The sequence below is a fragment of the Oculina patagonica genome, chromosome 2, assembly GCF_052425735.1.
Source record: "Oculina patagonica isolate OP01 chromosome 2, crgOcupat, whole genome shotgun sequence".
NCBI lineage: Eukaryota > Metazoa > Cnidaria > Anthozoa > Scleractinia > Oculinidae > Oculina > Oculina patagonica.
This window is the reverse complement of record NC_135759.1, coordinates 2,003,781-2,019,950: the sequence shown is the minus strand read 5'-3', so window position 1 is coordinate 2,019,950 and position 16,170 is coordinate 2,003,781. Positions and strand designations below refer to the sequence as shown.

The following is a 16,170-nucleotide window of genomic DNA, read 5'->3' as shown; positions in this document are numbered from 1 at the left end:
AATTTGAAAACGATACGCTTCATTAGTAAGTAAAAGTAAAAGTAAAGTCTTTATTCGACGAGGGTAGCACTAAAATAACATAAAAAATACTAACAAACCAGTGCCCCTCTAAAATTATTTACAATAAAATATAAAAATACACTATTTCACGCTCCAAGTCCAAACGCTCATTGGTGAGCGTTTTTGAAAAGCTCAGTTTTCGGTGACCGAAAACGCCGTTTCAGTGTGGACGGTTGGCCCAACCGGAGAAAAAAAGATGCGTTTTCAAATTTACCCGGGTCAGTGTGGACGGGGCCTTAGATGGACTGCCCTTTTGTAGACTACGTTTAGACGGAGTGTAGCGAGTGTGGCTTTTGGTTCAAAACCAATTTAGACCACGACTTTCTTTTAAAAGCGGTACCTAAACGATAAGTCGCTTCCCATCCCTGGTCTTTGGACTATTTGAGTTGCATCCCCGGGTTGCATGCATGAGTAGAATGTTCTAATTGATAAAAGCATTGATTTCCGAGTTATTTCGTATGTATTTCCTCTTTATAATACGTTTTTTCTAGCCACTTGTACTGAATCAAGGACGGCGAAATTTCTGCAACGTTTGTAGAGTTTCTTGTGTCTCTTGTCTGCCTTGTCATAATCTGATTTCTTAATGTCATATTCACAGCGGTCAAACGCAAAAATCCAACGACCATTCCTGTTTTCGCCACCTCGCACTTTGTAAGCATTTGAAGGGAAAATGTGCAAGACCATAGTAATCTTTAAGTATTCATCGTGGTCGGCCGTTTAGGTTGGAACTGTGCATGCAATGCGTTTGACCGCTGTCCATTTGTCGCCACATTTCGGTAGCCCATCAGCGGTATTCCGTGATGTAGCATGCGCACACACGTACGGCGGACGCTTACACGAAGCAAGGCTTTTCACACGAATTATAACCATTCATCTCTTTATAAGACCGCAGGGAGCTGCTTTCTTTCCTAGAATTTGCCCCTCGAAAAGAACTCCCTCTGTGTGACCTGACAGAGTTCCTCTCGCTATAAAACGACTTTTCCAAGATCATATCTTGACGCTGAACACCCGGAATGAAAAAGCACGAAAACGCGAGGAGTTTCTTGAACGCTGACCGGAAGTCCTTGTTCATGCAGGCGTAGATGATTGGGTTGAGCACGCTGTTGACGTAATGCAGCCACTTTGCGGCGAGAACTGACTCTTCGGGGAGGGGTGAGCAACTTTCGCACAGGCCGAAAATGAGATTCAAGACGAAGAAGGGGCCCCAGCAAATGACGAAAGCGCCGATCACTGCTCCAACTGTTTTTGCAGCTTTGAGTTCTTTGGAGAGAAGGAATCTCTTCGGGCTTCCGTGGACCGTTAGAATCATTTTCTTGATCTGCTGACGGGCGGCCATATAGATCTTCATGTAACAGACCAGCATGATCACCAAAGGAACGAAGAAGCACAGCACACTTACGATGATTTCATACAATGGCGGAGGAATCGACCACAGGATAATTTTTAGCACAGCCATGAAGATGGAGAACAACCATATGGCAAAGATGGACACAACTGCCTTAAACTTTGTCACTCTTTCGTGATATGTCAACGGCGAGGAAATACAGACGTAACGTTCAAGGCTGATAAAGCAAAGATGAAGGATGGAGGCCACACCACAGAGAATGTCCACACAGCTCCACACCTATAACAAAAAGGTAAAGGTGATGTTAAGTCTACGTTCTAGCTTAGTGGCCCATCAGGTCAAAACTTATCCCGGTTTCCGTAGCATGAAGCGACTAGGAGTATTTTTACTTCGCTCTGGAATAAATGTTAGTCCATTCGCTGGTATCTTGTTTCAAAACACAACGTAATGACCCAGGCCAGGGCTCGAGATTCGACCGCACACTTATAACAAAGAGACGCAAATAATCGAGACTATACATACGTTTGCGTATCCCTTATTCTTACACCACCAACTTTATCCTATTTTATCGAATGGGATAACATCGTTTCTTCCCACAACGGTTAGCTTGTGGACAGAGTTATTTGTCCATTGCAGAGAGGTTGCTGTTGCAGGGACGTAAAGGTAATAATTACGTAAGTAAGATTGAGTAAAAACATAGAAGTAAGAGTAAAATCTCTTTAATTTTTGAAAGGGATTCACCTCTTTGCAATGGAGTTTCGTTATCAAAAGAAGACGTTTTAAATACCACGACTTTACACAAGATTAGTAGGAAAAAATCCTTATTTGTAACTGACAAATTACGAGTCATAATCTGATTTAACAACTGACGGAGAGCTTTTACCGACAACACCCGCCTAGGGAAACGTATCGTGCTCTTTAGAAATCAGAAGTGTCAATAAAAGAAGAAACTTTTTCAAAGGAAGAATCTTTTAAAAGCGTTCCATATACCTGTTGAACCCATAAATCAAACATCCACATGGGTCCTGTAAGGAGATAAGCGCTCCACACAGGCATGGACACTGCCGCTACCAGAATATCAGCCACAGCAAGTGACACTATGAAGTAGTTAGTCATGTTACGAAGCTTCTGGAACACAGCAAAGGCGATGACGACCAGAACATTCCCAAACAGCGCCATTAAGATGATTATTACCAGGAAGGTGGTAGAAATAAGAACGACTTCCTGGTCAAATTTCTCTGTCATGTTGGTCGCGTTGTTTGCGAGGCTTGGTGTGGAGCTCGTCATTTCAAACTAAAATGAGAGAAGATTTTTTTAATCGGTATTTTTATTTTCCGAGTTAAGGTCCTTCATTATAAGGTTATCATTGACGCTGCACTTCTGACACCGTGTTAGAATAGATGAAGGTTTTGCGAGTTTGTGCCGTAAAATTCTGACAATACCCCTCCTCCCCCCCAAAAAGAAATAAGCCCCTTGAATCTCAAACGTAAAAATCTTTCCAAAAATAGGCTCTTAACAATAAAAAATTTACATGACATTTCAACGACTTCATGTTACCTTTATCAAATGTAAAAAAAAGTGGAAACTTAACATAACGATTTATAGAAAGAATTAGAATATAGCCGCTGTATACGCGCGATGGAATTCTAGCGGGCATTATTTTTAATAGAACATAGCTGAAAACTATAGAAGCCCGGTACCCCGGATGTGCGAATTGTTTATCGAATTTCGCTGAACGACTTCGTCGACTTCGCCTCTATTCTCTTGTTTTGTTGTTTAAATGATGCTTTAAAGCAGCAAGTTTTTTATCAGGAACGTTTTACCTGCTTAAATGGAAGTAAGACAGTGCCAAAGGAAGCGACAAATGAAGAAAGAATCGTTGAAATTTGTTGTTTTTCTTTGGAGTTGTATACGCCAGTATTTTGCCGTGAACTACCCGAAATTGATTGGAAATTATTTAGCAAAACAAGCCGGACTCTAGAAACGCTTTGAGGTAAGAAACCACTTTTTTAGCCACAATCGGCAGACAGAACACTCCACTGTTGTTCTTTTTAAATCGAAATAAGAGCCGAATTTGAAAAACTTGCTGCGAAACGAACGCATGAAAATTTTTCGTTTGAATGAAATTGAAGTAAGCTAAACCAAACTTGAATGCGTAAATATTTCAACTAGATTTGTCGGCTTTGTGAGAATCTTTTGGTAGTTGGAGAAAGGACTATATAAATAGGAAATATGAATGAAATGGTATCTTGGTATATTTATAAAGAAGCCACCAAAGAAAAGAATAAACTAAACTTTCACTTTTACCAATGTTGCGTGCTTTTGTAAATGCCGTGAGCGGCCGCGAGTCTTGTAAGTTCTGTGCACTTTTTAATGCTATATTCTAAACCCACTAGAAGATGGTTTTCCTATGTCCTATAAGAAAATAATGCACTTTTGAGGTCTAGAAAAGCAGCTGAATGCCCTCGCCTGACGGCTCGGGCATCCACTAGCAGCTTTTATAGACCTCAAGCGTGCATTATTTTCTTATAGAACATGGAAAACCATCTTCTAGTAGGTAAATAGAAGTGTGAAAGAAAAATACATAATGTAATAAAGCACGATAAACGCGTATTTAGACAAAATGTTTCGCGCGAATGTAGTCCGCTTGACTGTTCAGGTTCCATCATTTGATAAATGATGACATGTCATTAAAGTCGTCGAAACGTCATGTAACTTTTTCATCGTTTATTTTCTTGTTGAATGTATATCAAAATCTACTTCTATTGAGCGGTATTTTCATATATAGTAGTGGTTATTATGCTGTTCAGGGTGGCATACCTTTTATGTCTATTGATGAACGTCAATGAGTAGTACTTTCATGCGGTACCTTTTAAATTATTTTTTAAGAATTTTGGTTTTATGTGAGAACCTTGGTCCTCTTGGTAGCGAAACACTTTTTTATGCGAACGAGACAAATGTAAAAAGGAAAGATTTACTAATGGAGATTCCATGCGTTGCTCACGTGAAACGGCACGTAAAACTTTCAAAGAAGCGTAATTAGAGACTTTTCCTGTGAAACTGCTTAATTATTTTTTTATCAATTTTAATTTCAATTCATTGATCGCCCCAACTTTTAATACAATTTTTCTATGAAATTTTAGCAATTTTTGAGGAAAGATCACAGCACGTTTTTCAAACAATTCTTTGTATTTTCTAATATATATGTTAAAAATCTGTTAATAACATGACAAATTTTTTAATATTGTTATGCTAACATTTCTTAAAAATTGAGACAGTCAAGTAGTCTCACTTTTCTTAAAAATATGCTTTTGAGCTTTTTGACTCATCAGGTAGATATCGTGACTTCAGTTTGGGCTTTTGGTGAGGATTTTCCATAATTTAATCATAGAACTCTATTTATGGCACTTTTGATAAATTATAATTTGGTTCTACTTTCAAAGCTGCTGTTTTTTAACTTTCAAATTAAACTATTCCGCAAAACTGACACACTTATTCGAAACGAATAATTTCCCTCATATAGAACAATGCGCGAACAATAGCTGGCCCTCTTGAAGTATCGAGAACTTTTGATACCTTCAGTGATCAAAACTATCTATTTCCGTGAACATATCACAGTATGATTATAACAAAAGTTCACACGGAATATTTAATACAAAAAAGAGTTTCACGGTGAATATGCCATAAATTTCAATTTGGAAACACGAGACATGCTGTGCAAATACGTAACAACTCTTACCACGGCGTCGACAGGTCAAACAATTCATTAGCGACACTAGTGTGGTTTATAAACGAAATAAAAAATAAATACAACGTATTGATTAAGCGAAAATAACCTTTAGGCAGAAAAGTAAATGATTTTTTTGGTCAAACGCTTTCAGGTGTCTCAATAATACGGATTTTACTTGCTTCACATATACATTGATTCATGAACGGTTGTTAACTTAATTTTAGGTTATCCGGGTAGATCGCCCGTTGAATTTTGAACCATCTTAAATTCGCCCACTGACTTAAAACTACAAGGCAAAACTTTCAAGAAAAGATAGCTTCAGTTCATCTATAAATTGGTATAGTCAAAACTAAAAATTATCAAGTATTTCCAATCTGGTAAAAGAATTCTACATTGTTCGATCTGTTGGGATTAATTAAGGTGGCTGCCGCAGTTCCTGTTTTAGCTGATAGAATGTACGTTTATTATCTCCACTGAGGAAAGCGGACTTACTTAAATTTATCTTTATATTTCAAATAATCTCCATGTAAATCTTAGATTTATTCGAAAATTCTTTGAAAATATTTTTTGATTTTTTTTTTCAATATTTCAATGTCATAACTCAATATTCTGCTTTCATTAATTAATCGGCTCAGGTTTGTCTTTCATCGGCTAACCTCTTCGCATCCATTGTTTGTTTGGATTGACTTTTCGCTATATGTAAAAGAAAGCGCATAAAAAGGGTCATAAAAGTTCGTATTCATGTGCCGGAGTGACAAAAAGAAAAAAAAATATAATTTGAATTATAAATGGAATAAAAATCTTTATTAAAGTTGCCATGAAAATAAATACAACAAATAAGATATTCTTCACTTGCTAGCGCGATTGCCGCGGAAAGCAAGTTGGACGTTTCTTTTAATTCTGGTGTCTGCCTGTCATTTTATTTTGTATTTTAAAACAAATAGCACTAAGGCTTATTCAAGTGTATTCAATCCAATTTTATTGTTTAGATAAGTTTCATTAGAGGGTGATAACCACCACAGCTGACTAGCTGACAAATTTTTTCGCTGCAAATTGCTTCGAATCTCAGTAAATTGTAAAAAAGATATGCACAGAACCCATTTCTAAATTGAAACCGCCACATGTACCAAAAATACAACCGGAATGAAAAACTATCTGCTTTCCTTGCTTTAAAAGCATTTAAATTTCCCTTGCTTTTCCTTTGAAAGCTAATCACAACATCAACTTAAAAAGCTTACCTCGTATATGCGTTGATATCCACCTATAACCAAACCAGAATGGATTGTAAAGGCTTTTTTACTAGCAAGAAAATATTGCCTTAGAACACGAGAAATCGCGGTGAAATTTTTCACACTCCTGATAATCACTCGCCTCCGTCAAACAATCCACGAGCCCAAAATAACTTGAGAATCGTGTTAATGAAGACAGAAAGCTTCCGAAAATCACTATCCGTGTCTTTGTGTATCATGCAACGATAATAGAAATGCCTCTAGCCAATCACATTTCTTTTTGAAATGGGTCTACCAGTGATTGAAGTAATAAATTGTGGTTTTTAATGGAAATATATAAATAAGTGTATTCAATACATTACGAAAAAGTAAAGAAGCATAATATGCATGTTTTAAAAGCTCAATGCTAAGAATGAATAAAAAAAAATTTAAACACAGAACATAATGTGCCGAAGGCTTTTTTTTAATTTGTATTTTTTAAATGCTTCTCAACTTTTTGAAACTGTGAAGATGAATAAGTTCATATTTTAGTTAATTTGATCATTGCAATTTTTTTAGTAACACAGCGGCTGTCCGGAAACTTTGTAGGAATCCATTTCACCATTAAGATCTTATTCTTTTCGAAAAAAAATATTACATTAGATCTTTGCTTGACACACTTCGGGGTGCATTTCTGAGTGTTTTTTGTACAATGAATATTGTTTCGAAAAGAAATGATCAAAATTAGCTTTAATGTCCTTTTGGTTTCTATTCCCCCAAAAATGCTGTCACACGTAAAATGTTTTGTGTTATTTTCAGTGTAAAGACAAAAAGAAGCACTCGGAGGTTTTAACACGGCTACACAAATGTTCTGATTTGACATTTGTTTTTAATAAATGAATAATCGAGGCTGGTATTTTTACCAGGTTGATACTGCTTACAAGAAAATGTTGTTTAGACTCGGATTTGCAAAAGGCAGGATTCTACTCTGGCAATTAATGAGAGATGATATCATATGAGAGATGATTTTTCCTATTGAAGTTTCTTCTAGGCGTTCACTTTTGTTTTAGTTAATTCTTGTCGAGATTGACAACTTATAAAATGGCACGTGGTAATGATCTTCTTCATCATCTTTTTTAAATTAACTTTCAAAGTACTTTTTGCATTTGCAAAACAATTCAAACCTAAATTATAGAATATTTACTGAAGACCTTGTTCTTTGAATTCAAGAATTCTAAAGAAATTCTTTTGGTCGATATTAATTGTAGCAACAATTTAAATAAAGGGGTTAGCATTAATAAAGGAACAGCGCTGATCCTTAATACCGTTTTAAGTTGAACCGCTGTCTTCCTTTTTTCACGCCAAATTGCAGACTCTATCATGCACTGTTGTTTACTTGTTTAAATAACTTCATGTCTCTGCGTTATAAATTGATTTTCTTTAAACTCACCCACAGCGTGGATAATAAAAATGGAAATTTGATATGTCAATTATCCAAACAAAGTTCCTAAGTCAAATGCATGACATAAAAATATCTTTTACTGCATCCTCCTCAGGTAACTAACTTGCAAAGTGTATTTCAGTATTGTTATCTTGTATGTTTGTGGTGTTATAAGAGTTATTTTCAGGATACGAGGGAATAAGCGATTTATTTCCCTACGGCCTTATCCTGAGGTGAATAAATCACATATCCCGGTGAAGGTGCTTGAAAATTACGAAATAAGTGTATTTACAACAATAGATTTTGTTTAGCGAACGTTTTAAAATGTATTTTTGTACGCACATATGGGGGTTTAGATGTGCGTAGCGGGATTTAGATGTGTTTGGAAGCGAAGAGCACATATTATTCAAATGCTGCTTGGATTTCAACACGATTGTGCTTTAGCTTACGTCACAAATATGGTGAATGACGTTTTGAAAATTGAGTCGCTTGGGCTACATGTATAAAAATAACCGTTCATTGACTTGTTTTGTTTTCCTGTAATACGTTTAACAATTTAATTGAGCTTTGGAAAATCAAGAGATTTGACGCTTTAAAGGTCGCCTTTAATCTATTTGTGTACTTATGTATAGTTACGTCTTACAATTTGCTCTATACGAACCGATAAGGGTCGGCAAATAACATTTTTTTATTTTTTCTACTTAAATTTGTTTGGTACAGACACCGGAAAAGAGCACGGTGTTTACCATGGTAATATTTAATTAAAGTGTATAAAACTCTAAGCGAGTATCTCAGTTTCTCATTTTCTTAGACGGTGTGTCCGTCCTTAAAAAAGGAAAGTAAACATGGAAATGTTAACAGCGTAACTGAATGAAATGAAATGTGTAGTTTGGTGGTCCAAGAACGGTACAATCTTGCGAAAATACACACTTAGTTAAACGGTTAGCCAATCACATTTATGGACCGGTTACACCCTTGAGGAGAGATAAGTAATTATAACGTCAACAATGTTCTAATTCAAGTCATATTTTTTGTTTTACGTCATCTTGTTCTATATTTTTAGACAAAACTCGTCACCAAGAATGAATATCGAGTGAAATAGCGTACACTTATTAAATGCCTTCTGTAAAAAAAAAAATGGTCGCGCGTTCTTCAAGATGGTGGCCATTTTAAGCAACTCAACTGACTATTGTTTGATGTAACAGTAAACAAAGAAATAATCTAAAGATTGAAACACACGGTTTTAATTTTGCGTTAAAATTATGAAGCGTGAACGATTAAAAAATAGGAAACATTTTCTGTGTTTCTATCGAGTAAAGAAGGACAAATAGAAGTCTGGGTAAACATGAAATGTTGCGGGAACTCAAACTGTAGGCGAGTTTTCTGAGTTCTCCCAAACTGTCACAAGTGTTTCTATAACCCCATTAAGACACAAAGAATATCTTTTACTGTTTGTTTTAGAACATACTCCAAGGAAAAGGAAGGAAAATCACTAAATTTAATGAGACTACCCCGTAATTTAAAGCTAGATGGCCAAATTTCCACTTAATTGAGGACTCGCATTCAATGAAAGCCGCCCAACCGGAGACAGTAATTGTAATAGTGAATCTCAATAAACAGAATAACTTGTGTGTCTTCATAATTGGAATCAATTGTGTGGCAATCAGTAAGGTAAGTGAACAATTGACCAAAAGAGCCACGAAACAATAGTGTGTTAATTTGTCAGGAAGTTTCCGTGCGTTGAGCTGTACTTACCTTGGTGCAATGCATTTGTTTTTATGATTTTTATAAAAATATATATATTGGTAGTAAATAATAAAGATGGTAAATTTCAAGCTCGGTGATAAATAGTGAAGAAATTATTCAACATGACACGAGCGTGGGACAAAGAAAAAATCTGAGTCCCCGACGGGAATCGAACCCATGGCCTCCCAGATACCGGTTGGGCACTCTAACCAACTGAGGTACGAGAGACTCGTTATGAGCTGGGCCATTTACTAGGTTGATATATGACACGCGTCCTGCATACTGCTAGGATCAGCAATGTCGAAATCATCAAATGTGTAGTAAATAATAAAGATGGTAAATTTCAAGCTCGGTGATAAATAGTGAAGAAATTATTCAACATGACACGAGCGTGGGACAACGCTCAACGCTTTGTCCCACGCTCGTGTCATGTTGAATAATTTCTTCACCAATATATATATTTTTAAATATTCTACAAGAGACGTCTTACAAATTTACAATGCCGTGTACGAAATCTTTTGAAAGCATCACATTGCTAGAGTAGTGTGGTCGTACTTATTGTAAAAAGTTGTACTGCTCGGCGTTAAAAAGTGTGATAACATTTGCAGACATTTCAAGAGTAGACTCTTCGACAGTGTCAGCCTGAACTGTTAACACAGATGAAGATTCTATAGACTTTAAGAACCGACTTTAAGTGGTTTTTAAACATCTTGTCGAAGAATACATTTTTTGAATTTTTTAGTTAAATTGTAAGGACTTCGCTTCGAACGAAAATAAGGGAACAGAGGAAAATCCTTGTACCTTGGCTTTTGACCATGTCTATAAACCGGCGTTTATCAAGCGTGTTAGCTGTTACCATTATACACTAGAAAAACTGTATCACTGTGAATTTTATACTTACAAATTTTGGAAAAAATGCCACCAAGTGTATAGGAGTTTGTCAGTTTTGTTAGCCAAACATATCTTTAGATCATGTTGCCAACAAGCTGTACGTGCCCGCTTACCACATCATAATCGGTTGCTATTGATTTTTCATCAATTGGAAAAAGAGATTAACGCTTTATTTCGGGCATATCGTTTATCTGTCGCTTACATCTACCACTTAGATATTAGTTAAGAGACGCTGAGGACAGTGTGTGCGTAATGTGTAATTTGCTTATCCCGGGAATTGATACCAAAAGCACGTAGGAACAAGGAAAGAGTTGAAAACACAACAAGATTTCACAGCACAGGTAGAGGTGTTAAGTATGGTCCATCTTGAAAAAACTAGCCCAAATTTTCAAAAAAGGGAGACCGCTCTCTAAATTCGTTATGAGAGTTAAAACCATTAACGGTAAGTTCATCGCAAAATCTTGGGAGAAAGTATCTTTTCAGACGACCTGCCGCCAAAATTAGACTCTAGAAAGTTCCAGGGTTGGCGCAGTCACGCCCAGTATATAAAAATCGGCTTCTGTTCATTTCGACGTTTATCAGGTAAACCTTATGGAAAAGATATCAGTGTTCGGCATCTACCATAAAACTCCAAATTTAAAGAATATTAATATTTAAAATTCCCTTTTTGACTGTAACAACGTCGATTGTTAGCATCGAAGATATAGCTGGGTGTCAAACTTACTTGCTGCCTTTCAAAATACAATCACGGTGTTTTACACAACTAAAACGAACAGTTAATGATTTTCAATTTAAAATGACCGTTAACTAACATATGTAAGCGTTCCTTCTTAACACATGGAAAAAGTAACAGCACGGCTTTTTATCTGAGAAGTTTAGCATTTAGATCGGGAGTCAAGTTAAACCACTAACACTTGACTTTCCCTTTTCCACTTGGGGGAAAACAAAAAAGAGCAAATTGACTAAGCGATTCACCTGATCCTGGGAGTCAAAAGAAAAAAATCTGAAAAAAATTGTGAGCCAGGCGGCAGTTTCCAGAATTTGTTTTTAAAATGTTTCATACAAAAAAAGTCTTCATACAATATGCAACTTTGATGAAATTGACATGACGTGCCATTGTAATTAACTGAGTCTATTAATGCTGTTACCTTAACGATCCCGTATGCCTGTTTTCCATTTGCTAAAAATTTGTGGTATATTAATAGAAACCATCAAATACTCGCTATACAAAGTAAACAGTGTGTTGATATTGAAAGACAAATTTAATGTTGATAAGTCTTGGAATTGATCTTAGATAATTACCATAGATATCCCTCTCCACTCCATGTTTTAACAAATAAAGGTTTAAACAATTGCTATTCAATTGAAAATGTTTTTGCAAATGCGTCAACATATCCTTTTTTAAGTAATAAATTTATATATAAACATGCGAGACGCATTTAAATTTTTTCTTAGAGAGATGAAAATTTGGTAAAAAAACTGTTATGAAATGTACACAGCATTTGCAATAACCAAGGATTTATGTTTTCAATATCATGAAAATTTGAAAAATTCTGAATAGCTGTCTTTTGAAACATGTCACGTGGTTGGGGGGGGGGGGGGTTGGGTGAGATCGTAACATTTGTTCAAAAGTTTTTTCTCTTACGTAGCATCTACAAATAGCAAAAATATGCGATGTATATGATGTGGTTCATATTTATCTTTGGTTGAAAGTTTTTCAAACTTGTTTGGTTTTTTTATTTCCCACTGTTTCAAATTATGATAATAAATATGAGACAGTGAAATGCAACAATCAAACTGGTTTGATTGATTTTGGTTTAAACCACAAAATAGTCCGACGTTTTGGGAATAGCCCCTTCATCAGTGTATCAGTGTAACATTGCGTGCGTTGTGAATGAGTGCCCGGGGGAACAATCTAAAAACTTAGGAACGTTTTCCTGCACTTAATGTGCCAGAAAACGAAATATGATAATAAAGCACTGACAAACTGATAAAGAGATACTCGATAATCGATCTTGGATTTAAACCTACATGTATATGCTTTTTGATTTGTCTTGCATGATTCCCCACACGTACGAATTATACTCAAAAATTACTTCTAAATTACAAATTACTATATTTTTTCTTTTCAGGTTTGGAAAACTAACAAGAAAATGTATCTTTTGCATATTTTTCAGTTTTAACTGAATTACTTGGGGTGAAAAGAGGTTGTTCCCTTATCTAGATAACTGGCGAAATACCTTATCTTGACTTCCTATGGTTTCACGATGAAAATTGAAACTTATGCTAATTTAAAAATGATAGCAATTCATATAAACAAAACTATCACTTTCGCGACTCTAGTGTTTTATTTGTATTTTACTTGCGTAGGCAGAAACCACTCAAACGTTCTCCGAAGCCAATGCTTCTTTTCTGGTGCACTTTTTTGTGTTCAGATTTTCGCATAATTTTCTGAAAGCTAAAAGCCAGTTATTGCACTCACAGTTATTTGAATAACCGTATTTACAGAATTTATTTTCAGTTGATAGTTTTATCTTTTTGAGTTTAATTTACTATTCGAATTTATTTCTCACAATTCAGAGGAATATTCACGAAAAAAATACGGATATGATATCCTTGTTAGTCCCTAGTAAATACAGGATTTATTTCCTACCTATGACGCGTGACGTACATACACAGTTCTGATAGAAAAATAGAAATGTTGTTGATGTTATTTCTTTGATTTGTTGTATTTGCTTCCATGTTAGGGCAAAATATTGTATTATTCGACTGAAAACACGAATACTACGAAATAAAAGCAACTAACAGATTCAACTTATTTTATGTGTTTGTGCCATTACGTGCAAGATATCACTTTATTTTGCCCGAGAGTGCATTTAAAGATGTTTAGGAGAGGAAAAAGCGGATATCCAGGAAGTCGCCAAACAACAGCTAATTGAAGAAATAGCGAGTGATCGATTGCTAACGTTTATTTTAAGTGTTTTATGTTATTTTTCATTGACTGAACTGCGTCAGTGCAAAAAATAATACAAACATCCCGACACTACACCCAACACAATAAAGCAAAAAACACTTCTGCGAACCTCATTGAAAATATCAAGCGTCGTACTAAAATTTGAGTTTGACTTTATAATAATGAAATGCGAAATTATCCTTTAAAATCTGATCACTTTTTGTTGAAAAATAGAGTTTTCTTTCGAGAAACAATTATATAAAATAGGTTTTGTTGTAACATCTGCGGGCTTTCAATATTATAAAGATTTTATACAAATAAGCAAATTTTATGGTCCCCAAATTTTATGATTTTTCCCCTAAAGGTGACAAAAGAAAATCGAACCTTAAAGAATAACCAAAATTATTCAAATTTAAGAACGTCGTAAAGAACATATTTTTCCATATTCATAATTCCAGGCCCACGAGGCGCAAATAACTCAGGAATTGATGGCAAATTAGGAGGTATCAGTTTTGTGTTTTGAGTTGAAAGCCGGAAAAAGGCGAATAAATTCAGAACAAATATGGCGATAACACTTCAAAACAACAACACTTTTTCAAGGTAGTTTTCTTCAAAATGTGAGATCGCGCGTCTTGTAAATTATAATGGAAGGCAAGTAATTTATATCCTAAGAAATCTTTTTGTTCCAAGAATCAAGTATGGAATTATGTCTGGTTTTGTGTTTACTTTTTCATTCTTTGATTTTGTCGTCAGCAAACACTCTCTTTCTCCAATGAGTATAAAATAATTGACTGAAGCATTCTAGTTTAATACCCTAAGAATATCTTTCCTACAGCAATGCAAATTGTCCGGTCTTAAAAAATCATCGTTTGACGCCGGTAAAAAAAAAAAAAAAAAAAAAATGAAAACTGCATCTTGACGTCGGAGCTGTGTAATGTTTTGTTTGTGCGCTTTTCGAGTTTAACTTCGTTTTTTTGTATACATAATTTTTCTAAGAGACGGCCATGGAACACCAACCGATTTATGTCTAGAATACTCAAATATTAACCGGATTATTTTCCTTTTGTCGGCGCTTTTACCAAAATTTGACCTGTAAGCTTGTGTATTAGGCATTAGGCTAAGTAGGTACTATCACGTAACAGTTTTTTGTTTTGGGTGAGATTGAAATATCTCTGTTTCAGAGGAAATATTGTCCTTCAGTTATTCCTTAATCTTATTTTTAAAAGAATATTGGTACCTTAAGGTCGTCTTCTTAGCTCTCGCATGTCATCTACATCATCTAAAGCACTTGACGCGTCGCGCAAGGACGACACCCTTTCATTTATCTTCAATATTTAAGAAAAAAAAAACATAAAAACTTGTTTTGTCCGGATCCGCCAATCCAAATGAGGCAGTGTTGTCGGTTTTCACGGCAACCGTCAATGGGTTCTAGATAAAAAGCCCCTCATTACCCGTAAGACAATGATGATGTTGAAGCAATTTCCTGCAATTGTGTCACTATTCATTGATATGTTGTGAAATGATAATAAGATTCAAATCTTAAAGCATTGCGTATATCTCTTACGGTTGAGAAATTCAGAGGCCAGAAGAAACAAAGAGTCAGAATTATATTTTTTTGGAGAATAAGTTTAAAATCAATTATTGCTGTTTACCGCGTCTCAACTGCGCGGCCGACATAGACCGGCGGAAAATCTGTAAATATTTATTCTTCCTTTTTTGAAAAGTGGTCATTTTGCATATGATCAAATATAATTGTTGCTTTTGACAGAGCAAGGACGGCACATCAAAAGTAAAATTTAGGTCTCTGATGGCAAGAGAGGAAACAAAATACGGAATATTTCTCGGTTTAAAGAAATCGCAAATGCGAAATTGCGGGTACAATATTCCCATGTTGAGTTAAGCAAGAGAGTATATAAAAAAAGCAAATTGTTTTTCGTGTCATACAGCCGACATTTAGAAATTGAATTTTCAATAGGCCATGTGAAAAGTCACAGTAGCCGACGTAGCACATAGCTCGCAAAAGGTGTTGTTTTATCAGAAGTTCATTTTCCTCTAAAGAAAAGAACTCCTGTTTATCATAACAATGTAACACCTTTACAAAATATTTCCAATTTGCTTGGCGATTTCATAGTTTAAGGCCATAATATTCTGTCAGTATTTGATAATGTACATCGGTGTGAAGTTCTTCTAGAAACAATTGACTCCATTTCAAAAGAAACTTACTGCAATGTTAGTTCCATGATTGTGTCATCTGAGCAGCGAAGGATGTATTTTTGGTCGTTTGTCGCTTAAAAGGTTGTTGCCATGGTGGCAAAGCAGTATCGCAGCTTTTTCGTCAAAACAGTTGAGTTAATGTTTCATTAATTAAAGTAAACATGCAATTAAGAATTTCTTTGAAGTTAGAGGATCAAAGATCCTCTTATTCTCTTTTGAAATCTTCTTAAAAGAAGGAACCGCTCTTTTCTCAAAAGAACACCGTCTGCTGATTGCGCATGCGCCGAACGGCATCTGATAACTTTTTAAAAACACAGTCGAATTGTCAAGCCACACGACAAGAATTTGCCGCGCTCGTTCGCTGTCGTTTGGAGCCAAATAAAACTTTCTGTGAAAAGCTAAGCTACCTTTAAATTTTCTGAACTGAAAATCCCGATGGTTTGATAAAGGTGTAGCTTCTTATTTTGCTGACCGGAAATTGCGAATTGTTTGACAGTTATTCGCTCCCCTTCGAAGGAAAATAGATCTTCACGAGAATTTGAAAAAATAATTACTTGGTGCAATAGTTGTCCCCCCTTTTAG

At 35.5% G+C, this 16,170-nt stretch overlaps 1 protein-coding gene across 2 annotated transcripts; it reads right to left on the bottom strand.

The window, feature by feature from the left end:
* Positions 1-52: 52 nt before the first annotated feature.
* Positions 53-15,602, bottom strand: LOC144642600 (putative G-protein coupled receptor No18). 2 transcript variants are annotated; one of them, XM_078501602.1, is made up of 3 exons: positions 15,598-15,602; positions 2,396-2,698; positions 53-1,684 (listed from the first exon to the last, which is right to left on the bottom strand). In XM_078501602.1, exons 2-3 carry the CDS (start codon positions 2,690-2,692, stop codon positions 893-895), a joined length of 1,089 nt encoding a protein of 362 aa, XP_078357728.1. In that variant the 5' UTR covers positions 2,693-2,698; positions 15,598-15,602; the 3' UTR covers positions 53-892. The 2 variants fall into 2 exon arrangements, with proteins under 2 accessions (XP_078357728.1, XP_078357727.1); XM_078501601.1 differs by lacking the exon at positions 15,598-15,602 and adding an exon at positions 14,612-14,655.
* Positions 15,603-16,170: the final 568 nt, after the last annotated feature.